General features: G+C 41.7%; 2 protein-coding genes across 3 annotated transcripts; both read left to right on the top strand.

The window, feature by feature from the left end:
- Positions 1–1,875: 1,875 nt before the first annotated feature.
- Positions 1,876–10,137, top strand: pou6f1 (POU class 6 homeobox 1). Of its 2 annotated transcripts, XM_030769873.1 has the most exons (12): positions 1,876–2,185; positions 3,143–3,239; positions 3,743–3,787; positions 4,341–4,527; positions 4,701–4,834; positions 4,951–5,176; positions 5,514–5,752; positions 6,036–6,164; positions 7,220–7,453; positions 7,547–7,682; positions 9,130–9,298; positions 9,528–10,137. In XM_030769873.1, exons 2-12 carry the CDS (start codon positions 3,186–3,188, stop codon positions 9,874–9,876), a joined length of 1,902 nt encoding a protein of 633 aa, XP_030625733.1. In that variant the 5' UTR covers positions 1,876–2,185; positions 3,143–3,185; the 3' UTR covers positions 9,877–10,137. The 2 variants fall into 2 exon arrangements, with proteins under 2 accessions (XP_030625733.1, XP_030625734.1); XM_030769874.1 differs by lacking the exon at positions 3,743–3,787.
- A 5,220-nt stretch (positions 10,138–15,357) lies between these two features.
- Positions 15,358–26,013, top strand: tfcp2 (transcription factor CP2). The gene is made up of 17 exons (XM_030769880.1): positions 15,358–15,597; positions 17,466–17,705; positions 19,083–19,234; positions 19,595–19,671; positions 19,830–19,935; positions 20,266–20,372; positions 20,643–20,795; positions 20,918–21,028; positions 21,218–21,306; positions 21,512–21,560; positions 22,662–22,703; positions 23,139–23,232; positions 23,737–23,827; positions 24,164–24,270; positions 24,790–24,932; positions 25,066–25,117; positions 25,227–26,013. Exons 2-17 carry the CDS (start codon positions 17,584–17,586, stop codon positions 25,262–25,264), a joined length of 1,533 nt encoding a protein of 510 aa, XP_030625740.1. The 5' UTR covers positions 15,358–15,597; positions 17,466–17,583; the 3' UTR covers positions 25,265–26,013.
- Positions 26,014–26,168: the final 155 nt, after the last annotated feature.

Here is a 26,168-nt window from a genome sequence, read left to right on the forward strand (position 1 = left end):
GTTTGTCCTCAGTGTCGTTGTGTTGGTTGCAACTGCGTAATTTTCCCCTCTGCCACTCCCTGTTAAAGCGATAGGTCTCCCCCTCATGTTAGCGTTAAGTAAGTCCTACTCTCCGTTTCCTTGCAATGGAAAAATGTCAAACTAAATCATTATAGACAGCTAGATATAATTGTAATAAAAGGATACGATGAGTTGAATCATGAGCGAACCTTCTAGTGAACGTATCTATAAAATGGCAACACGATTTTTGTAAAATCGCCGGATAGAATTGAAGTGGAATGGATACCGGAATGCATATTATAAAGATGAAATTTCTTTTACGTCTTTTCGACATCATATGTGTACTAATAGTTGTACTGCTACTACTACTACTACTCCTACTACTACTTCTAGACATGTATTATTATTATTAATAATAATAATAATAATAATAATACATATCTAGTAGTAGTAGTAGTAGTATTGTTTTTATTATAGTTGTTGGTGGTGGTGTTTTTGCTGCTGCTGCATAGTATGACATATGCTGTACACGTGTAACACGTGTTATTATATCATAGTCATTTAAAATGAATATAATTTTTTATTCCTCTTAATATAAGCTACCAACCTTATTTCCAATTATTTAATTGTTATTATCGTTCGAATAGTTTCATTTCGTTATTTATGAAAACTTCATAAATCATAATTCTCGACGTACTAGCCTTTAAACCTCTTAGCTGTGAACACGAGTTGGCATGCATGTTTTTCTGTGAGGAGAAAAGCTTTTAAATTATCAAGCACTGATCCTATATTTATGTCTAGTTTGTATAGTTATAGCCAGGCGAATTGTTATTATAAAAATGTCAGCATTCTAGTCATAAATCATTCCGCACATGCGTTTTGTCGTGAAGCTCTGTGGTGCTAGAAACAGGGGATGAATGGTGCACAGTCTATCTTAGTTGTATTCATGTTGGATAACAGAATGAAGCAGACGGGGCTGTTTCCGTTGGGCCAAAGCTGTGGTTGAATGTAGGGCTAATTAAAGATTCGTCTGTATTCAGCAATGCCAGCTCTCCCTTTGAGCTCCATGGCAATATGCTATTAATGCATGCAAATGTCGGACTTAATGCATGCAAATGTCCACAATACAGTGACCCTGAGTAGGCTATGCGCAAAAGACACTAATCTTTAGCGTGCCAGCCCAGTTAATGTCTTTTAAAAGATGATTTTAAGGCCAATATGTTGTAAAAACAGTTTGATGGGAGGAAATGGATCCAGCACAAAGCAGTATCTAACGCAATACTTTCAGCGACTGACTCCGTCTTTAATAAGTGGTAATTTTCAGTCTTAGTGTGTAAAAATAGTCTCTCCGTAAGTTTTTGCCACTCTGAAAATCTAAAAGAAGTTCTCAGAGATTAAAAAAAAAGCACACTATAAAGCATTTAAGAAAAAGCAAGATGTAAAGCTGGAAAGTGAGAAACGCTGGAATCTTCGAAAGACGTTTCTCTATATTCTCAATGACTGCATGTAGTCACAGAGAGGTAGATAGGCAATTAGTAAGAGAAATTAGTTCTCCAGTCTGTCGTGACCGGCTACAATCACTGTGGGTTTTCCACTCATATGTATTTCTTTATCTTGGTTTAACTCTGGTGGGTGATGATTTTTTTAAACACAAAATGTTTTAATCGTTTTTAAAAAGGTTTTATTATTTGTTTAGTTATTTTGTAATTTATTTAAGTATTTATTTTAAGTTCTGCCTTATCGTTTCTCACGTCAGGCTAGTTTTCGGGGGGAAAAGGGGGAACTTTCCCTTTAAGGCCGCCATAGTTTCCATCAAGTAGAGCCAGCCGACATTTTTCAATGTAAGACTTGGCCTGCATAAATTATGCTCATGACGTAGTGCAAAAAGGCCAAATTTGTGTTAATTTTAGGGGACTTTTTGTGCAGATAACGGCGTTTCCTCGTGAATTCATGTGGACTGAGTTCACCTGGACAACGGTTAAAGACTGAACCGCCATTAAATATTTAGGAAAGGAGGTTCTTCGTATTGCCGACCCTCCTTATCAATGCAAATACCTCTTTTGTGTGCAGCCATAGCGCCTGTCTGGAAGCTGTGAGATGAATTTTTAATTATGTGTGTCTAAATCAAAATGTGGGAAAGCTCTCTGAAGGTGAAGAAATAAAGAAATTAACCGAGATTCATCGGGTAAGTTGTGAAGAAATTATGGCTACGTTTGAAGATGGCTTTTCACATCGCTAAACGAACTCGAGAAAGAAAATGAGTTTTTGGTTAATATGCAATGGTCTTAATTAGCATAATTTATATATTTATGATAAAGAGAAACGAAATACATAAATTGCTGTCCCCAGGCATAGCTTATGATCAGTATGATTTGTAGACAAGCATACGGCTGAAAGAGTGTATCGACCTGCAAGTCCACCGACGGACTTTTATTGGATCAAGGATGGGGGTGGGGAGGGCTGTAACACCTGCTGAAGTTTTGACAGATCTAAAATTTCATGAGGTGGGGTGGGCTGTAGCTTTGAAGTGTGAGTTCCCATTACATTTCGTGGGGTAGAAGAAACGTACTCATTTATCCTTGTTGACCGCTAGTTTCGTTATTGTTCAACCTTTGAAAGCCTGTAAAGAGTTAAGGCCCATATAGGCCGCTTTATATGAAAATGCCGTTTCCAAGATGCGCAGTGTCTGCATAATGTCCCATTGTTTTTCAAGCTAGCCGACTGCCAATGAAATGGAAATTGAAAATCTTATACAGAGAAAGAGCGGGTATCCTTTCATCTAACCCAGCAGTATCATACGGGCTAGACCACTTAACATCCAGAACATGTATAGTGTGTTAAGCACTTGAGAAAAGCTTCTCGTTGGTTATCGGAGGTTAAAGCATAGGTACTGCCGAAACCCTCTCGCGGCATTTGTTGACTTACTGATGCATGAACTTTGCTGATTTGCACTTTATATTGAATGTATTCTTCAGCTATTTGGCTTTCTCAGTTTTTCCAGTCATGTTACACATTGTATGTTTGTGTATTGCAGTCATAGAATATTTAATAAAAACTGAGCATGCTCAAAAACAAGGTGAGAATGGTGTGTTTTTTTTTTTTTTAATTTATTTTGAACATTGGGATTGCTCTCTCTGACCAGCATGCAGGTCTGCTGATCTCCATAGGACTGGGAGAAGTAAATCATGGACTCAGAGGAACGTCCTGCAAAAGACACGCCCCTAACTGTCAATGAACAGGTATCTGTCAGGACCATAGCCGGTTTTGTCTGTCCTCCATGTAAACCCCTAACTCAGGAGCCACTGCCATAACTCACCTCATATTTTTGGAATTATTAACTTTTTTTGTGAAAGCAATCACACTATAAATCATGATGTAATTATCCCTGTGGTAGCTCTGAAGGATATGTTTCATGCTTCATCATGCTTGTGGATGTGCACTCGGCAAGTGTCTTTATGTATTCATCATTAGCAAGGCATATGGTTGGGTTGGGTTGAGTTTCTGCAGAAAGCATTTGCTCATTTGCCTAAGCTGTTTTTTTTTGTTTGTTTGTTTGTTTTGGGGCTGAATGCTTCCGTTGGTTTGCTGTGCTCATGTTTTTTTTTTTTTGTTCTTTTTTAATTTCACCTTTATTTGACCCGTGTCCTTTTTTTTTTAAGTTTGTTCATTGTGTCCTAATGTGGGCTTGGCCTCTCTGTTCTCCTTAGCTATTCACTGTCTGACTGCAGAAGTGTTTTTTCAGCCATTAGGTTCCTGCTCTTTGAAATTCCCAGCTCATTTCAACCAGGTATGCATCCTTGTCTCCCTCTGTGTGGCTCTGCACTTTTACGCTGTTCTCCTTCTTGTCTCTTTCCATGCTTCTCTCTCTGTGCCCCCCCAAGCAGCCTCTAAGGACTAGCGTTTATTATTTTAGCAGTTAAGGCCTAGAAATGTCACTCAGTGGCACAGAAAAGTGTCACATTGGAAGCATGTGTGGCGTCTGTTGAAGTAACACCCAAGTTGTCTCTGCTTCACATGACAAGAGTTACCACTCTGTTTTAAGAGCGGGACTCACACCTCTTTCAGGTGGTCTGAACTTGATGCTAAGCTTGATATACATTCCAACAGCTCATTCATAGCCTGATAGCATGGCCATATCCATTGTGAAGATCTGATATTTGAAAACACTCATCTGCAGCTGCTAACTGGTAAAGACAGCTTCAGAAATATTACTCCACTTTCTTAATTGGATCAAAAACTCCACACACTGCTCCCAAAAGCAAAAATTCAGTTTGGAGTTTTATGAGGAAAACCTGTCACGGCGAGAATCTCTGAGACTTCCAGCCTCATGTCCTGTCCAGGTTATTGTTATGTCTGGTCAGGAGACCATCCGCGTCCTGGAGGTGGAGGTGGACGCGGCCGTCCCGCCCACGGACCCCGGGGGAAAGTCAGAAGTGACAGGGGAGGATGGGGGAGGTGTGACTCTGGAATCAGCTGAGGGAGGCTTGCAGGACAGTCCAGCTGCTCCTCACAGCGCTACCAGTGGAGGTGAAAGACTCACTGAACTTCACATCCCACAAACCTTCTTTTTTTCTGTTCTGTTGCTGCTCGTCTCTGGCACAGCTAAATGTGTCAGACTCAGACCAATACATATGACAAAGCTCACACTGCTTATTTAAACAACTGTGGATTATGGAATAGTAATGTCTTGGTGTGACCAGGGTTAGGTGAACAGGCTGTGTCTGTTGAGACCTCTGTCCCAGCGGTCCAGACGGTGACCAACCCAGGACCTATCACGGTGTCCCTGCCCCAGGCCCAGAGTACCATGCCCATCACTGTCCAGGCCTGTCCTCAGGTCAGCAGCAGTCCACAGAGGCTACACTTTGAGATTTTATTTTTTTGAATGCTGTTATTGCTTCTGTAGACTTGTTCTCGTTAGCTGGTGAATTTTATTTGTGTTTTGTCCTGTAGGTTCTGACCCAGGATGGTCTGGCCACACTGATGACTGGAATGATCGCCCAGCCAGGTTCTCTGAGCCAGCCCCTGCTCATCCCGCTCAGTGTGGCAGGCTCGATGGGGGGACAGGGTGGTTTGGCCGTCCTGACTTTCCCCACTGCCACAGTGGCTACGCTCCCTGGCCTGGCCACAGCAAATCCTGCCAGTGGGCTCCTGAAACTCCCTTTTGCTGGACTGCAGGGTATGGCACATTTGGCTCTGGCCTTCTGTAGATCCCTTGGTCCAAACCTGAGAGATCTAAAGGTTTCTTATATTACATTAACAAAAATACACTGGTATCAGCATGGATTTTTAATTATTCTGACTGTGGATTTGATATGTTTTGAACTCCTCTGATTGAAGAACAGCTTAGGTGTAATATTCTCAATAGAAAATATGATAAATTCCAACTTTGTTTTTATTATTCACTGTAATAAGTTTTTGAAATGGAGAAAGGCAGAGATGTAGTGTTTTCAGATTGTGTAAGATGGTCATGTGACAGGATTTCATCAGTTTAATTTGGTATTTTCTTATTTCAGCTGCCACAGTGCTGAACTCAGTTCAGCCGCAGCTACAGGCGGCTGCGCAGACAGTCTTCCAGCCCCAGTCTGCCTCTCTGCCGTCGGTGCAAGCGGCCGTGCAGCAGACACAGACCACGCCAGCCACCACTGGGAATGCGGCTGCAGCCTCACCCACTCCCATCCCTCAAAGGGCTGCAGAACCCACTGCATCTGTGGCAACACTCCAAACGGCTGGGCTTTCCATCAATCCTGCTATTGTAAGTCTGAAACAAACCATGTTGGTTCTCCATAGATCAAGCTGTTTGGAATTTTTATATTTCAATATATTTTGAATACTAACATACTAAGTTTTTCTCTACAACTCCAAAAGAAACCGTGATGTATGTTCTCGTGCCCTGAAAAAACTTTGGAATTTAAGTCAAATATTGGTCATCTGCCAACAGTATTTCAACACGTAGGTGATTTTATGACTGTTTTGTGTAGAATATTTCAGTTCAGTAGTGTCAGTAATTTGTGTTGCATTGTTTTTCATGCAACCAGATCAGTGCGGCCTCTCTGGGAGCCCAGCCTCAGTTCATCAGCTCACTGACTACAACTCCCATAATCACCAGTGCCATGTCCAACGTGGCCGGACTCACCAGTCAGATCATCACCAACGCACAAGGGCAGGTCAGTCACCTGCACTGTGTATGTGTATAAACATATTAAAAAAGTCAAATTAAAAACAGTAAATAAAATGCATATCACTGAAAAGGAGCATGTCTGATTCAAACATTTCTTACACAAGGCTTTTACACAAGGTTTAAGGTTTCCAGGCCTCCACAATTTGTTTTCAGTTGTCTTTAGTTTTGCCTCTTGTATTGGTGTTAGTAAATTACACTGTGGTCTGACCGGCCTCTGATCGTGCTGACCTGCTGGATGCACTCAGAGAGCCATAAATGATTCCTGTTGACAGCGTGGGAGTTAACGATCATGTCACTAAGTGAAAGACTGCTACCATGCCAGTGTTTTGTGGCTCTCTCCTCAAAGAAAGGAAAGGAGAGTTTAAGTCATTGAATAAATCTGAGAAATAAATATATTTGCACACTTTACACATGTCTGTTTATCCCTGATAGCATGGTGATGTAATACCATGAAATTACATTAATTTATACTCATTTAGCCGCAGCCCTGAACCAGAGCAATCTACAGTTATTAGTACATCATAACTTGCTCAAGGAAGCATCAGCAGTGAGCTAAACCAAATCAGTCCATATCGCTCTGGTTCCTGGGCCAGTTCCCTCACCACTATGTCACTAGCACTAACCCCACGGTCAACCTCAGTGCCCTGTGCCACACAGTATCAATGAAGTGTAATTCATTTATAGGATATAGGATAGCACAGTGTAATTAGGGCAGGAAAGCAGCTGACACAAGCTTCTAACATGCCTCAGAATATAAGCGACATTCACGTGTTTATAATGGATAACAAACTGGACATTATCCCCTTAGTTTGAATACAGTGAATACACGTACCAATAGATTGATCTTTGGAATGTGTGTTAATTTTTTTTATTGATACTGGACTAAGAGTTGTTACCGGGGTGTGTTTTCTTTGAATATCCAAGGCCAGATTCATCATTTTAGAATCTAAGATATGTACTAGAGTCACCCCTCCTGAGAAACGTTGTACAAACCTCTGCCTTGTTGCTCATCCTCTTCCCTGTCTGTAACCTAATGTTTAGGTGATTGGCACTTTGCCTTTGCTGGTCAACCCCGCCTCCTTGGCTGGAGGTGCCACGGCCTCTGCCTTACCTACCCAGGGCCTGCAGGTTCAAACCATGTCCCCCCAGCTGGTTCTCAACACCCAGGGCCAGATCATTGCCACGATTGGGAATGGACCAGCCACTGTCCCCACCACCTCCTCTGTTCTTCCCAAACCCACGGTTCCTCTGACTCTCTCCAAGCCCAGCACACAGGTACACTGCTCACTGTCACACGTTCTTCATTCACAATCATTTTTGTCTCTTTAATGTCTAACATATGGATGTCTTGTTTTACTGGCTGTTAAGGGTCCTATTGTCACGGTTACCCAGTCTCCAGTCGTCATTGCCCCACAGCCCAGTGCAGCGAAAAGTGTGACCTCCCTCTCCTCTGCAGTCCCCATAGCCTGTGGAGACCTGCCCACTGTGGGCCAGCTGGTCAGCAGTACGTACTCGTAATGTCATGGAAAGACAAACACTTCTAATGACACCTGCTCTTAAAGACTAGAGATGTGCACTGTTTTCTGTTATGACAACAGCACATGGACTTTCCCATCATAAAGGACTTCTGGTTTTTGTGGTATTTTAAACAGATGTAGACTATATGGGGACAGTAATCAAAACTGCAACCGATATTCACATTTCATTTATTGTATCAGTATTATTTCCACATGTTACATATATTTTTTGTAATTACATTGTGTTTACATTGTGTTACCATTCTCCTGTTGTAAACCTCTTCAAAATGAGGCAGGCCAATGAGATTACATGCTCAAATGCAATCTCATTTTTTAACAGTAGTCAATCAGAGCCAGCCTTATTGCTCAGTGTTTACTCTGCTCTTCAGAGCTGGGAGCTGAAATAAAGGAGTTTCTTTGAATATATCAGACAGTGATGAGAAATGACTGACTCTGAGAAAGACAAACCAAACCATACACAAACCAAAAGAGGGTGATGGTCTTTTGTGAGTAGTCAGGGTTAGCATTGGTTAGCATTAGCATTGAGACATGAGTAGAAGAGATAATCAGAGAGAAAATGAAGCATAAATTATCACAGCAATGTCATTATGTAGTGATTTGGGTTAGATTCGTCAGACTTTGGTTTTGTTTTGTCTTTTTCCTTCTCATCCAGCTTTAAGTTGTATGACCCTTTGGCTTTGTTCACTCTACAGGTGGTTCCAGATTATGTTATAGATCTGGTTTTTTGTGTAACTCTGTCTATGAATACAGTTACCCATATTTCATGTCAGTGTAAATACACTGTCATCTGTAAAAGGCCCATGTGCAGGAACGAACATGAAAATGTAATCTCTGTCAAGATAATCGCATCAAGTCTACTGGCTTGTTGTGGACCATGCCCCTTCAGTCTTTACTTTCATCCTTATGATGATTTTGACTCATCAGGTTCTAGTGGCAGTGCTGAAATAAAAAAAAATAAAACTAAAGCCAAAGTGATGACTCACTGCTCTGAGCAACTATCACCAATGTTTCTTTCAGCTTCATTGTTTTTAACAGTCCTGTTAGCAGGGGGTGATGACAGCAATCCACAGTATGAGAGTTAAGACAAAAATCATTTTTACTCAGGTTCCAGTTTGATGGTCCTCACTTGGATCACGTTCAAGTCAGGTGCCTTGGAGTTGGATTTTGTAACATATTCAAATGTGGCCCATGTCATAACCAATGTCACTCAGTGTGTTTTTTTTTTTTGCTGTCCACACTGCTCCTCACACATGGGATTAGTATCAGACTCCAGATGGGGTTGTTCCAAGGCTGCGTGGTTAACATAGCCCGGTCTTTGGCTTGGTGTAAGGACGGGGCCCAGTGATGAGGAGTTTACCATGTCTGAGAATTTGACAAATCTGAGAGTGTATGTCTGTGTCTCCTGACGTTCAGAACCACAGACTGGAGGGAGTGATGAGGAGGGCATAAACCTGGAGGAAATCCGTGAGTTTGCCAAGAATTTCAAAATCCGACGGCTTTCCCTGGGCCTGACACAAACACAAGTAGGCCAGGCCCTTACAGCCACCGAGGGTCCTGCTTACAGCCAGTCTGCCATCTGCAGGTAAGTCTTTCACTCTACTGTTTTACCGCTCAGTAGACCTATAAGTGTTTAAGGCAGAGTAGGTTTAATGCTATCTCAGCCATGTTGCTTCTCACATAAGAGCTCACTTACTAATGGACAGATCAAAAAAAAGAGGTGATTGATTTTTCTTGAATGGAATTTGAATCGTTGTTATTCCAGTCCTTAAATCACCTGAAGCTCCTCAGGTATTCATTCTTCCTCTGTCCAGGTTTGAGAAGCTTGACATCACACCTAAGAGTGCACAAAAACTGAAGCCCGTTCTTGAGCGCTGGTTGGCCGAAGCAGAACTATGGAACCAGAAGGGCCAGCAGAACCTGATGGAGTTCGTGGGAGGCGAACCGTCCAAGAAACGGAAACGCCGCACCAGCTTCACCCCACAGGCCATTGAGGTCCTGAACACCTACTTTGAGAAGAATGCTTTGCCCACTGGCCAGGAGATTACAGAGATCGCCAAGGAACTGAACTACGACCGCGAGGTGGTGAGAGTGTGGTTTTGTAACCGCCGACAGACACTGAAGAACACCAGCAAGATCAATGTGTTCCAGGTCCAGCAGTGAGGGAGGCCTAAAGGATGTGCAATGGAAAGTATAAGAGCAGGTTAATGAATGATGTAGGTAGAGTTTTGTTTATGTAATAAGCAGGAGAAGGGTTGGTATTAAATGAAGGAAGAAGTTTTAGTCATGTTCATATTGGACACACGTGGATTATACATGAAGGTTTATGACATCTCAGAGGCCTGGCAGTGTTGAACAGAGTTACATGCACTCTTTGACTTTTTTTTGGGTCTAGACTTTTTTTTTTTTACATTGCATGTTAAATATTTTTAAATGCAGGCAGCAGTCAAAGAGTGTGTGGTGTCTTAATCAATTTTTCCACTTATTTCATATCTTTTTGATAGCGTGTTGTCTGAAATGTTTCCTCATTTAACTGTTACCATGGTTTCATACAGTATACATTTATAACTCGAATAGTGTGGGTTTGTGAGTTCCATACCTTTTTGTAAAAGGGCTTTCTGGTACATTTTGTCATCATTGTGTTCAATACTCCAGATGAATGACTTAACTTAAGGGTATAACTTTTTCAGTGTAACTGACAAGTCTCACTCAAAAAACCCAACCCCAGTACTCAGTGGTACCTGTAGACAACTAAACCCTCTTGTTAGAAATGTCCTTCTGTTTTTGGTGTGGTTTTACATTATGTATGTCCAAGTTAGTGTACAGTATCAAAGAGTTATACTTAATATGTTTTCATGGTAAAGCTTACCGTTGTTTTGGCAGGACTGGTTCCCAGTACAGTTAGAGATACAGATGTCTATTGTTTTAAATAGAGAGAAAAGAAAAACCATCAGAAATACAGTTTCATGTATTTCTAAATTAATATTGAATGGATTCCTCTGTTACAGTGCTACCATCTCTCCTCAGAGTCATAGCCAAACTCTAAATTAACAATATGTGATGAAAATAACATTTGTTTTTCTTTGGTCGTTAAAATATACCCTTACCTTTAGAAATGTTTATGGTTAAGAGCATTGATAATAACCTGTCCTTTACAGGTTCTAGATATTTGGTTTGACATGTGGTAAGCACAAAGTGTATCATGGCCTAAAACAGACATTGTCATTGGCACTTTAGACATGGTGACAGACCATTTTTGGTTAAGATTGCAGGCTTGGCCCTGTGCTTGTAACTCAGAGCTGCTGCATGACACAAAAGAGGCCCAAAAAATCATTTAGATGAGAAATGAGGAACCTCCCATTTCCTGGGCGGGTTCTAGTTTAACAAGGTCCAACCATTTCACTGCAAAGTAAAAACAGACCACTCCAACTATTAAATAGTTTGAATAAATCTCATATATATGTGAGTCTTACAGTCTTAGCTCCAGGGTTAGCTGGTGTGTGAGTTGTCTTTGTCATCAAGGGGGATGATGGGAAATGAAGTAATGGACTCTTATAAAGTGATCCATGTTGCCATATTGTGTTTTAGTGTGTGAAACATTTCTAACCTTTTGTGTTTTTGAAGATGGATGCTTGTTTGCTGTTTGTCTGAAAACACCTTATGTGGTCTGTGGCTGCAGTTTTGTCAGGATTCCTGACTTGGACAGAGGAATTATGATGTACTGCCATTTGCTTTTAATTTGAGAGGCCTTGTTCCTTTCGTTTTTGTTAATGTAACATGTATTGAGTGTAATCCTACATCTGTTCTTTTCTTTTACTCGCGTCCAGTTGAGGAATTAGTGTGGCAAAACATATTCATAAAGTGGTGTCTACCATTGATCAGGTCCTCTGAGTAACAGTAATAGTAGTGTGTGTGTGTGTGTGTGTGTGTGTATGTATGTGTGTATATATATATATATATACACAAGTGTATTGACTCCTAAAGCAGATGCCTAAGTTTTACGTCTTAATGCCATGTGTTTTCACCTTGGTAAGCCAGCTCACTGTACAGACATTAAGAACACAAGGGAGTGATGTCTGTGACATAGCTGTGAACTCAGATTCAAACAGGAATCTTATTTAAGTCTGTGTCTGAAGAGTGTTGGAGGCAGGTCTTTTTACTGTGTGGTCATTTTTATTCTTTTATTACATTGAATGTGTTTTTGTATGGGCATATTAAATGGTTAGTTTAAATAAGCCCAGTCTTCAACCAACCTAATGATCTGGTGTTAGAATGAAGCAGTATTAGTAGCCCAATTTAATAAGCTTTTTTTTCATATGAAAAGCATGCTGAAAAGGTTTCATTGAGTCAGATAATAAAGATTTGAATTCATTGTGTGCTAATCTATTTACATAAATATCTGATAACTTTATAAATAAATATTATCAAACAAATTACAAGCCAAATCATATTTATTTTTTATTAATAATAATAATGACATGTGTTTTATTAAAGATATGTTTTAAATGCATTGAATCCACTCAAAACCAGTACATCTGAATAGACTGTGTGAAGTCACAAAAGAATCTTATGTGTAACATTTTTGGATATCTGGCACTTCTGTTTAACTCAATAAAGTGTCATCTGACATGTAAACTAAAAACTGCCTCCCTTTTCTGACATAATTGATCAAGAACTCAATGTTTTTGAATATGAATGTTCCTGTGAAATCAAGTCTCAGTGTTGTTTTTGAAATGCCTGAACTTAGGTGTGCTCTTTTAATGGGAAAAACAGAATAATCACTTGTTCTAGCTCTGTTCTTTTGAAACAAATGAAGCAGTCAGACAGCTTTACAAAGGTATGTGTTACTGATGGTTTTCTCTCTTGCTCTCTCCCTCTCCCCCCCAGGAGTAGAGTTGATTTCCCCCTGCCTGGCATGTTAAGTGGGGAGCTCTGATTAAGGAGCTGTGTGTTTGTGTGCTGTGTGACCAGGGTCAGGTTCGGACCAGGACAGCCGTCCTGTAACAGATGGAATGTGGCAGGTTTCCAACATCAACCTTTATTTGTTCAAACTCCTGTGACCCCTCAGAAAAATGGATTACTCATAACATCCTGCAGATAGGAAGAATTTCCAGATGCTGGACGTTTAGTTGTAAAATAACATTTAAAGTAATATACTGCCGTCTGGTGTTTTTTTTTCAGTGTTTTTATTATAACTGGAACAATTGCACATATGAGGACAGACTGAACTGAGATTTTACAAACTGAAAAATACCAGTTGTTTGTGACCCACCTGAAGATATAAGCATTTTGAAAAGTTTCTGAGCTTTTTCAGGGGTTTGAATGACCTATGGAAGCTAGAATACTACTTGTGTAGAACTTGTATACCCCAAATACCTCACAAATATTTTAATGACAAGATACAAAGATACTCCAGGATTAAGGGAATCGTTTACTGAGCGAAATAACAGTGCCTGAATTGTTTACAGTCATTATTTCATGAAATAGAAAACTGCTTGGGGGCCTAAGAAAAACACAATCATGATGTGATGCACCTGCTGGCCCAGGTCACTAAGGGTCAGCTGCAGTTCCCTGTGAGAGATTCTCAGACAGAGAAGTTTGTGTCACACCTCCTGTCTTTGAGAGTTAGCCCCTTTTTCAGCACATGCTGTGTCTGAAAACCATTCAGAAGGCTGCAAACATGATGCAATCAGCTGGAACATAAAATAGACTGAAAATACAAGTAAACATACTTTCTCTTGACACACCATCCACTAACTACAAAACCAAACTTGGTTTCTGTTCAGTTCAAATGCTGACATACCCTGAACAGCTAATAAAATCATAAAGCTTATTCAAACACATGAACATCTCTTTTATTTCAGTACTCAGCTTCCTAGAGCAGAAAGAGTTATTTAGAGTATAGCTAAAACACATCTTAAAATGTTTACCTTTCAGCTCATATTTTTAGGGAGATTAAAATACACAGGACTTGTTGATATAAAGTGCATTAACACTGGCACACACTTGCCTTGGAGCTTTGGGCTGAAATACTATTTGAGATTATAAATGAGAACTTTCCTCCGTCTGTTTTCCATTAATGAGTCAACACCATCTCTAGAGGCTTCAGTGGCCCACTGAGTCATATCCGGTTGGCCTGCTTGTCTGTAACCCAAGGCCCAACATGGGGTCCCCCCTCTCAGGCACATCCAACAAATACATACCCCTGACGGGTATGTTTTTTGACTACACATTCAGTCCCATCTCATTTAGAAGCCTGGTAGTGAACACCATCCAAAATCCATAGCACTACTTGTTCCTTCTTATTGTTGCTGTGTATCAGTGAGCAGTTCATCATTTTGCAACCCCTACCTCTGCTGGACCCATCCCATGTTCCACAGTCAGCTCCACACAGTGGATAAGATCAGATGAGAGATAAGATGTAGGCATTTGAGCCAAAGGATTTAGCCTGGTTGAATCAGTCATAGATAGAACTCTTATCTGCCGACCTGTGTCACCATGGTCCACTCTCAGGCCTCGTTCAAATGAACTGTATCTGCTGGTTTCAGAGAATTTGTGCTTTCCCTCATCTAAGATGAATGTAATTGTCTGAGCGAATTTGCCTTGAGGCAAAGAGTTGTATCATGTATGCTTTTTCTCAAATGCGGCTTGAGAACATGTATTCTTCTTTGACACTGGTGGGAAGTAGATAAATAGAGGACTCAGTTACTTTGTAAGTGCAGAACTCCAACGTTTTCATGGAAGAACTGACTGATTCTCAGACTTGATGGCAGGTTTTCATGGAAGGACTTACTGATTCTTAGCCTTGATGATGGGAATCTCCCATACACTGCTTGGCCAAATTAGGCCAGGTTCAAGGCTAAACTCATTTCTCTCACATTTACTTATCTCTGGCAGTGAATCAGCACTGATGTCACTGTACACATAATAGAAAACTGACTGTTGCATCAAGCTAGAACTAACCTCCAAGTTGCTTCTACTTCTCCACCAGCTGCAACCACAATCACAATCACAATCACAAATGCCCTTTAATTTGACATGTCAAGGAAACAGATGTTTCTGTAGTGAAACAGAAGTTGATATTACCAGGAAAGCCTGCTGCTTTACTCCCCTGAAATTTCGAATATCTATCTTTCAACTGTCAATGTAGAGTCTATTGATTTTCTGACGTCTTTTCAACCTAGCGTCACTAGATCCACCGCCTTGGAACTGCTCCTCGAAGCAATGACAACTGGTTGAAAATATCTGGATAAAGACACTATAGTGTAACAGAGGCTTCTGAAACCTGGATTCCTTTGTCCATCACATTGTTACTAATGACATGACCAGTGGTGCCTTTGCCTGCTGTGGTATAAGGACCGTCATTTGTCAGAAGGCTTTCAAATCTCTGGAAGTGATATTTTACCTGTTACAGCTTTTAATTGATTTGTGTGCCTAAATAATCTGTTGTAAAGTACACGCTATATTTTTATCATACATATTTTAAGCACTGTATAGAGAGTTAGTACACATATGCATTTCAACTGCACATACTCCAATACAGCAGGCGGCGCCGTAGAAATCCATTTCTATGCGGTGCATCAACGAGGAAGTAAATTGCGGATATTACGGCAATCTCTAGTGAATAGAGCAGATAAACAAACATTGTGTCTTTCATTTAGCTTTTTTTCCCGATGGTTTTTAATAACACAGGTAATCCACAAATTTGTTGAACAATATCTTAAAACTTCGTCAGGTGTCAGTGCCAGAGCGGGTAGTTTTTGCGTCATACGCAGTAGTGTTGGCTCATCTTACGAATTTGTTTGTCTTGCCACTACGAAGACGACGGATTGAAATATGGCGTGAAACGATGGGGCTCCCCAGCCAACTTATTTGGTTGTAAGGGTAAGTGCAGTCTCGAGAAAAAGAAGGTCAAGGGAATGTCTCGAAAGACTGAGTAACTATTCTATCTTGTCCTTCCTCCAATTTACAAAGATTTTGAGAAACCTGCAGTTAAGTTTTTTGCTTCCTACATCTGAAATGCATAGCTTGTCCAATATCTGCCAAACCATATGATACGCATAGCGTGGCGTACAGTTGCGAGAAGTTATTTTAGATTGCTAATAAGCCTCTCTGTTTGCTCTCGATACTTTGCTACACGCACAATATTTTTACTGTTATCGCAACGACAACAACTGAAATCCCAGCAACTTTTTTGACTATCGGGTAGTGTGGTTGCTTTAGCCAATAGCTAGTTGTCAAGTCAACTTACATGTGCTGATACTGTTGAGGGGTTATATTACACACCACTCACTTTGCATATGGAGCTAGTTTTCGCAAACTGCAGGTAGCATGCGAGGTTGATATCAAATATTTTTGTGATAGGTGGTCTGACTCTCTTCATTAGAGCGGATATTTAGCGAAGGTCTATTAAGCTGTGGAGGAAGAGAGACTGCAAACGACATTTGGCTAAGTAGCTAGCGTTATAGATAACTACCAAAATAAAGGAAACGCTTGAGTAAAAATTTCATACAACCCGCAGATGTAGGTTTTGAGCTAATTAGGCAGTTATGGTCCCTTTTTTTTTATAAAAAAGCTGTTGTCAGTTATTTTGATCACCATGACTCGAGGAAGAGGTCTGTGTGAAGGGTGGTTGCAGAGGCTCATCGGGCAGTTTGGAGGTCTGCTCACCTCGGTGGTGTTTTACAAGGAAGAGCTTTCAAGGTGAGGTTGAAATGGAAGTCTGAAAAAGATATTGCTAACTCAGGCCCACTGTGTCTGAATGTGAATTCTCCTTGGCTGTCATGTCTGAGCACTGGGTAGAGACAGATGGCGAAACAGACAAGCAGCTCTGGATCAACGGACTGCATGTGACAGCCTAGAGTGTGAACAGACAGTTCAAATCAAGAACAGTTCAGATTAAGTACTCCAAGAGTAAGGATGCAGTGATTGGGTTGCCATGTGAAAATCCTTGTTACACCTAAAAGTGCATGTTTGTTATTGAAATGGGGTAAAGACCAGGCAGTGGTCTTTTGAGCGGTGGGGAAAGAAGCTGTTTTGGTAAGAAGAGCCATCAGCCTTTTCTTATGTGAGACAAGTCAGAAGAAAGGCCATGCCACTTGTCTCCCTTGGTTAAGGGTTCTGGTATCTCTGTCAGGGCGTTGGTTGCATTTCCTGGCATCCACTCAGCCCTTAAAGGGTAAGATAAATGTTAATGATTGCAAAACCATTCTGAGAAATCACCTTCCCGCCATTGGGGAAGTGTTTCTGTTCAGATGGGAGTGGCCTCTTCCAGGATTACATGGCCTCCACCCACAGGTCATGATCACTGATTGGTCTGAACACGATGTAAAATGATGAGAAGTCTGAATGATGGATGAACAGTGAAAATACATCTAACACATCATTTCACATCTTTTGAGTGGAATAAAAGATGCATGGCATGAAAATGGTGTGAACTGTATGCAGCTGTGTATGCACTTTTAAGCACAAACAGCAAAACACCACATAAAATAATTTTTCATGTGTGTTATCTCTATTAGAAGAGTACTAGATACTTGGAGAGCCCATACCAAGATGCATTAAAGCCCATCTCACTGCCGATGTTGGTCATGTGGATCAGTAAGACCCACGATGTCAGTGTTTCCTTTATTTTGGCAGTTACCCATGCCACGTTCACAGTCTGTCCTGTGAGGTCAAGTTTCACTGGGTTTCTCTTCATTCTACAGTTTCCTGTTGTCCAGTTCCTAACAGCATTATCCTTTCTTTCACAGATATCTGTGGTTAACCCAAACTTTGGAACCTCTCGGAATAGAGGCGAGGGCCTAACGTTCCGCTGACTCAGTGTTTTCAGTTCGACTTGAATTTGAACCACTGAAGCGCGTTTTCACCATGGCCTGGGCTTTGAAGTTGCCGTTGGCAGACGAGGTCATTGAGTCTGGGCTGGTGCAGGACTTCGATGCAAGTCTTTCAGGCATTGGCCAGGAGCTGGGGGCCGGGGCCTACAGCATGAGGTGTGTTGAAACACTATCTATCCTACAAAACTCATTTCAAACTCATGAAATCACCCTTATGTGTCTGACAAAGTTCATATTAAAATATGTAATCATTGCTATCTGTCTTACGTGTAAGCACACCTGCTGAAAAGGTGTTCCATATACTTTGGGAGATCTGATAACAGTGTTATACCACAGCGCTTCAGTATAATAAGAACTGACATTTGGCACAGTCAGGTCACAAGTCAGAGTTGGTCAGACTACAGACTACCACACAAATCCATAGTGGCGTGAAAAGTGTCAGGAAGAAATGACCGACTGTGATTTGTTGTGGATGGGGAGGAATGAGGCGGATGTTTCTGCTCAAATTAGTGGGAATAATGTGGGACGTTGCTTTTCGATTCAAGACTTAACAGTCACTCTGAGGGAGAGGAAGACCTTATGTTTTGCTCCTCACTGATAACTGGTTATCAGCGGGTCTGGAACAGTCAGGATTGTGAGAGTCCCAGAGTTTTGAAGTATGCAGGGTCAGTTTTTTCACTAAAGCTGATATTTAATATGGCCTTAGCATGCATCTCACATCTGTTAGTTAACATTGTAATGCTCTTAAGATTCGATACACAACAAACACGAGGCAAATCAGTTTAAGAAGCTTCCTTACAAGCTTACTTCTCACAATGCCGTGTCCTCTGTGTTGTTCTCATTTATTTTGGATTACGAGCCATTTTTATGCACAGTTCCCTAGCGCCTGGATTGGCGTGGATAAATTCCTCTGCCACCAGGGACGTGACCACTGGCAGATTAGAGTCATACCAGTTGCTCATATTTGCTTTAGTGGTTTCCCCAGTAGCAGCAGCATGTCACACAGTTATAAACCCTGTCCTCTCCATCTGCCCTCGCCGTGGGTCATGTAGCTAGAACCCACATTTGTGTAGAGGAGAGTCTGTGCTTAGGTCTCAGGAGGATAACCCGACCTCCAAAACATCTATTAATCAACAACTACCAAAAGTGGAGATTTGACGTCTGCTAAGGTTCTGCACAGAAACGCGCTAGCAATGATTCCCAACCCAGGGTGAGCATTTCAGCCTGCATATCTTGTCCCTGAATGTAGCTTTTTTTTTTTTGCTTGCTCTGGGAGAGTGTGGTGACTCTTTTATCAGTATGTATAAAACAGTCACCAAACATATGGCCTCCATGTTTGTCTGTGTTTGTACATCTACCATAAAGGAAGTCTTTAATCCTCACACAAGGAGATAATGAGTTTGTGATATCATGACATTTCTCTCTCTTTCTCCCTCTCTCTCTCTCTCTCTCTCTCTCTCTCTCTCTCTCTCTCTCTCTCTCTTTCTCCCTCTCTCTCTCTCTCTCTCTCTCTCCCTCCCTCTCTCCTCACAGTGATGTGCTGGCTCTCCCCATTTTCAAGCAGGAGGAGTCCAACCTGCCCCCAGACAATGACAACAAAATCCTTCCTTTCCAGTATGTTCTATGTGCTGCCACCTCCCCAGCAGTCAAACTGCACGACGAGACTCTCACCTACCTCAACCAAGGTCTGCCCAGCCTCCACACAGACACTGCCCTACAAAAGATCATCTGCTTGCTCATTCACATTCATCTGAATGTTTTTTTAATTAGAGGTTACATGTGGTAATATGACATTCAACACACTGATTAACCACTGTGTCTAGTTTTGTGTAATTTTTGAACCTCAAATTTGTGGTTGATATTGACAGTTAAAGTCATATACATGCCTTGTCAACCTTCAGTCATTCATGAAAAATAAAACATATGTTACTTTGATTTGGAGTTAGTACTGCTTAGTGTTTTTGAAAGGTTGTCTAAGACCAAAATCGTTTGAATTCTGCTTTGGTATGTGTAGTATACTGATGTGTGTTGTGTGTTGCATTCAGGACAGTCGTATGAAATTCGAATGCTGGACAACCGGAAAATGGGGGAGCTTCCAGAGATCACTGGTAAAATGGTGAAGGTGAGAATTGGATGCTTTAATATAACATCACCCTTTTTCCTAAAACAGAACTGGGTCTCAATCAAAACCTTGTAGGTGTCAGGTCTCTCTCTGAGCTGGCCAGGGCATAGTTACACTTTGATGAAAACAGTTCGCCTTCTTTTTTTCCTTTCTCTCAGAGCATTATCCGAGTTGTCTTTCACGATCGGCGTCTGCAGTACACTGAGCACCAGCAGCTGGAGGGCTGGCGCTGGAACCGGCCTGGAGATCGCATCCTGGATCTGGGTTAGGACCACGCCCCAGCGTTGGGCTGGAATAAAATCACCACTCCGCACACTGAAATACAGCCAGAAAGAGATGAAGGACTGATCAGAACTCAGAGTTTGTTATCATAGACTTTTCTACAACCATTTTTAATCTAACTCAAAGTATACAAAAGGTCCCTCACAGCAAATGAAAAGAATCACAGTGCTAAATGTTCGTTGTTCTGAGTTAGATCAGCTTGTGTCAACTCGCTGATGTAAAACTTTTATCATAAAGCTGTGCAGTGAAAGGAAACCATGAGTTTATTGACGATTAATTAATGCTGTGGATTTCCTGATTAATATTCCTCAGATATCCCAATGTCAGTGGGCGTGGTCGACCCCAGGGCAAACCCAACGCAGCTCAACACGGTCGAGTTCTTATGGGACCCATCAAAGAGGACCTCAGTCTTTATACAGGTAGTCTTCCTCCACATAATACCAGAAACTTCAGCCATCTCTTTGAATATTACATGGAATGTCCTAGTAGATTCTCGTCAACTGAGAGCGTCCCTGCTGTGCTCCGGCTTCTCTTTCTGGCTCATCACATTGTGTTTTTCTAAATGAAGCTGTGTCCTGTTGGAAGAGGACCCTGTTTCTCTCTTTGAGTGTTTTGATGAGTTTGGTGTTTATATGATGTTGGAGCAGAGGAGTATTAGTGTGAAGAGATTTTGTGTTTGTGTTTTTCAGGTGCACTGCATTAGCACAGAGTTTACTATGCGTAAGCATGGAGGAGAGAAAGGAGTGCCTTTCCGCATTCAGATCGACACGTTTAAGGAGAACGAGGCGGGTGAATACACAGAGCACCTGCACTCTGCCAGCTGTCAGGTCAAAGTTTTTAAGGTGAGATTAGTCCCATCCCAAAAACAATACAAACATGCTAAAAAAGCTTTCAAAAACATCAAATATATATGCCCTTCTTTAACTGAAACTGTGAGAGAGAGGTAATGATGGTTCTGTTTTAGCCCAAAGGTGCAGACAGAAAGCAGAAGACAGACAGAGAGAAGATGGAGAAGAGAGCGCCTCAGGAGAAGGAGAAATACCAGCCGTCTTATGAGACCACCATCCTCACAGAGGTTGGCACGTGTTTGTCATCTGCCCCACAGCTTAGTATTCACTCACTCACACTGCAAACCTTTAACTGAGCCTTTCACCCAGACCTCTCATCAATCTCCTCATCTCATTTTTTTGTGTGCTTTAGTAAAAAAGCAAACTGAATGGTTGAAGTCAAACCATGTTTTCCCTCTGAATGTTATTTTTTGCAGTGTTCCCCATGGCCTGAGGTTACCTACGTCAATAACTCCCCCTCCCCAGGTTTCAACAGCACCCATAACAGCTTCCCTGTGGCTGAAGGGTATGAAATTAGCCTTGTGTTTACCTCGCCTCTTCTCACAACCTGCACCGTGGCCTTTCACCTGTTCGTTTATTTATTATCCCATCTTTTGGTGTCACTTTTGGGAGACCAGAAGATTGGGGAAAAAAAAGAGAAATGGCTGACATCCCTTGATCTCCTCTGTTCGTACTCTGATAATTGAATTTTTTATTCTCTGTCCCTTCAGGAACGGGTCACCTAATCACCAGTCTGAGCCAGTAATGCAGGTAGCAGACGTAAGTCCTTTTGCTTTTTGTCTCTCAGCTAGGGCTGCTGCAGCTGCACAGAGCTGTGTTTCAGATCGGATGGCCATATTGACCATTTTGTAATGAAGTTTGACCTGGAGGGTCCTAGTTTTATTATATTTGGTATGGTTTCTTATGATTTCTCTGATTGTTAGTTAAAGAGTCTAGTTACAAGACACAAAATCATGGTGTCTCTTGCTTGTTTAAATTCTGTGTCACATTTGACCCGTTTCAACAGGACATGCGTTCACTCCAAATTCTGCTCAATTTCTCTAGCAGACAGATTTCTTTAGAGATTGGTCACAACAAACTTAAGGCCATTATGTTTCATATGCTCGGGCTCTCAGAGGCGTGGCTCTTCTGTGTGCTGTGTCCCCCTTGCTTGAAGTTCATGTGGCTTTTGCATTTTGTGTGTGTTCCTCAGATTTTTTTTTCCTTTGGAAAACTCTGTCAGCCTGGAGCAGCTTAATTATTCTTGATTTGTCTCTTCCTTAATTACTTAATCCCTAAAATCTGGCCTGCTGTGTGTGTGGAAAGCCCCCTGTTTCCACAGCAGAGGGCAACAAATCCATACACACTTAAATCACTCCCTCACATGTTAGTCAGACCCGCAGTGAGGCTTTTCTCAGGGCTCATGGGTTCTGCAGTTACAGTTATGGACTGGAGGAAAAAAAGGCGTTTGAACTGAGAGACAAACCCTTTAATCAGTGTGTCTCAAGGCCTGTATCATCCGTCCTGAGCCCATCCTCAACTCCACAAACTTTTACATTCTGTTTTTGTAAAGTTACATGAAGTATTAAATGAAGAGGTTTAATGGCTTAGCCCTGTCTGTTTTTTTGTTGTGATAAATCAAGAATTGTTGTATTACCCCAGGTCTTAACACTGAAACACTTACACATGCATGACTTAAACCCATCCTTAGAAACTTCCCAAGCAGAAGTCAATGGACAGTTTGAATGTTAATTTACACTGTTGGCTTGTTGGGAACATTTTTATTGCTGTGATCTGGGGTTTTGTTCTGTGTGTTTGGGGAGGTTTTTGAAAATGACTGAACCCATAAAACTATAAAAATTGAGCTACTCTGCCTTACAGTTTTCAACTCATCTACTTAGAGGAGACAGTGACAGACAACAGGTACATATGAATTTATTTGCTGTTTTACAGTCAAAATGTTGTGGTGTTTTAAAACATTGGGCTGTTAGTGAAGGGGTTAAAGGTCATGCCTGGGATCTTCCATAATGTGGAATGTTAGGGGTGAAGTAACAGAGTGGACACACAGTAAGGACACCCCTCTCTTTGTAACATATACAGTCCCATTCGTCCTTTCTGATCAAACATTTTGTACTTGGCATGGATTTTAATATTTGTGTGTGGTGTTGCATTGGATTAAGCAGCCCTCTCTCAACTTAGTCAGGCCTGAGAGAGAGAAAGAGAGAGAAACAGAGAGAGACAGAGGAAGAGAGATGGAGACAAAGACAGTAGAAGAGGACAAGGGGAGAACAAAAGCATACTGACTTTGTGATGCACTTAACCTGTTGTTAAAATGTCCTTTTACTCCCCAACAAACAGAATCTGTTGCCCACGGCAACACCACAGGAAGCACAGCAGTGGCTCCATAGAAACCGTTTTTCTCCGTTCTGTCGTCTCTTCACAAATTTCTCAGGTAACGGATCAATCCGAGCTCACCAAAGCTTGAACATTTCGCAAAGCCTGGACGTTATTCTGTCCATAACATTGCAATCAAATTGCCGAACAGCTATAGTTCAATCGGTAAAGCTTGGTTAAACAAGTCACGCCTCTTTCTGCTTAATATGAGTTGAAATGGTTTCTGGAGAAAGTGACTATGGTGTGGTTATGAGGCAGACATTGCTGAACTGAACTCTTTATTGGCTAGGGTTTAACTGCAGCTCCTACTTTGTCAGTATCACTGTGAAGCAGGGCTGCTTTCGGACGGACACGCCATGTTTATGTGTGTGTCTGGACATGGTAGTGTCATTGTGAAGCAGAGCAGGTTTTAAAATTCTCAGGTTCTTGTTTCATATATTTCAGAGTTCATGTTTCATATATATATATATATATATATATATATATGTGTGTGTGTGTGTGTGTGTGTGTGTGTGTGTGTGTGTGTGTGTGTGTGTGTACGTACTTGTGTGGCTGGTATCAGGGGCAGACCTGCTGAAGCTGACCAGAGAAGATGTCATTCAGATCTGTGGTCCGGCAGATGGCATTCGACTGTTCAATGCACTGAAAGGACGGTGGGCATCCACAATCTGTCATACTAGTCACCTCTCAGTTTACCCTCACATGCCATATACCTGTGTGTGTGTGTGTGTGTGTGTGTGTATGGGACATGTGTGGGCCAGTGCATGTTTTTGATGTTCAGCATTGTGAGGGATTTAACCGTATCTTTTCCTGTGTGATCTTTTTCTGTGTATGTGTGTGTGTGTGTGTGTGCATGTGTGTATGAGAGAGGTGTAACGCAGTGCATGTTTTTGTTCAACAGTGTGAGTGTTCAACAGTGTGAGGGATTTAACTGTATCTTTTTCTGTATGTGTGTGTGTGTGTGTTTGTATGTATGTGCGTGTGTTTAGGGCGGTACGTCCACGGCTGACTGTGTATGTCTGCCAGGAATCCCAGCAGGCTCGGGAACAGCAGCAGAAACATGAGAATGGGGATGGCACAACCAACACCTTCTTTGGTCAGTGTTAGGTTTAAAAAAAAAAAAGAAAAAACCAAATACAATGTGGAGATGCAGGACCTGGTGTAAAACATACAGGAGAGCTTGTGAGCCATGCTTTACAGTATATGGTTTGAGTGTTTTCTTGGTAGTGTGCTAAAGTCACTGTGCAGGTATGAAGAAAATGTCATATATAAAATGTTCGGGGGGATGGGGAGGTGACAGCGTTGCTGCCATTGCATATTTTATTCATTAAACCTGGATATATGGGCTTTACAATCAGTATAGCAGTAGGTCTTGCCTAATATGGCATGGCTGTCATGTTTTTGGCTTTTGGTTTGTGCAGTGAAGACTAGACCTGTCTGTCTGTCTGTGTGTCTGTCTGTCTGTCCGTCTTTGATAGTTCCTTGCTTGTATCTGTTTGGTCGCCCAGCATGTTTTTGTTTTCTTTGTGTGTGTGTGTGTGTGTGTGTGTGTGTGTGTGTGTGTGTGAGTGTTTGTGTCTCGTGGGTTCAGTATGTGTTACGCTGGGTTTTACAGTATACCATGCCATTTATCTGGAGGAGTTGACTGCCGTTGAACTGACCGAGAAGATCGCCCAGCTCTTCAGCATCTCTCCTCGACAGATCAGTCAGATCTTCAAACAGGGACCCACTGGTATCCACGTACTGGTCAGCGATGAGGTGAGCTTCCTGTCCCTCTTCACACTGATACATCATGGACTTTCTCACTGCCTTGGGTACATTTTGCTGCTTTGGCTTAAATATGACACCTGTGCAACTCTTAACTTGCTCTTGATCTTCACTCCCTCCACAGATGATCCAGAACTTCCAGGATGAGATGTGTTTTGTTCTGGACACAATGAAAGGTAGAAAGCTATTCTGCCATTCCTGATACTGTAGGACCATGATACTAGAAACTGTAGTTTTGTGTATGTGTTTGCAGCCACAGAACCTGACACAGTCTTGTATTTGCAGCTGAAACGAACGATGGATACCACATCATCTTGAAATGAGGAGAAGCACTGCCCCCCTCACATGGTTTTCTCCTCTATCTGCCCTCCCATCAGCCCCTGTCCTGCATTCCTGAACTGTGCTAACGACCACCCCGATGGTTCTGCTCCCTTTGGGGACGTGATTTCCTTAAAGGCGGCCGCTTTAGGAAAGGAAGTATGCATCTGGCCCACTGGAAAACCCTTACTGCCTTCTTCTCATTGACATGTGTGCACTGCCCTGGTCAAACACTGCCCCCCTTGGCGCTTGGCCCCAACCACATTTCCTTTCATAGTGCCGTCTGGGTGCGCTTTTTGTGCAAAAGGCAAACTTTTTTTTTCCTTTTAAATCTTTTTTTTTAAACGTTCTTACATTAGCAGAGTAGAACCAGACGTGCCAAAGTCTGACATTTCAGATTTAACAAAAAATAAAGGGGGAAAAAAAAAGAAATTTATCTTGAAATTGAGCATTATCTAATTCTAGTTTGACCTAAAAAAATCGAGTGTCAACCCTTGACCCCTCTGCCCCATCATCAGTTTGTTGTTTGTGATTGTTGATGTCAGACATGGATTAGAATTAAGGTCTGCTCCCTGCAGCCTGCGCAGTCACGCAGACATTGGTTTAGTGAGTCAGAGGGTCTGTGTGCAGCATGGTGTGGTGTAGGCTAAGCTGAGGCCCAGTCTATACAGCCCTGTCACTGATGGCAGCTCAAGAATAGTTGGATCTGGGAGAATTTTTAATGCGATTCATTTGTTAATCTTTCTCTCTGTGTTTTTTTTTTTTTTTTTTTAATTTTTAAGTGTGCTAAGTGAATCTGTGGTTTACCCCATCGGTGTTCAGCAATATGTGCAAACATCTTGTTCAAGTGAATTCTACCATCATAAAGAAGGTTGTCTGAGAAAAAGCCCACGTCCCCAGTGTGTTCAG

The sequence above is a fragment of the Chanos chanos genome, chromosome 3 (genome assembly GCF_902362185.1).
Source record: "Chanos chanos chromosome 3, fChaCha1.1, whole genome shotgun sequence".
Lineage (NCBI taxonomy): Eukaryota > Metazoa > Chordata > Actinopteri > Gonorynchiformes > Chanidae > Chanos > Chanos chanos.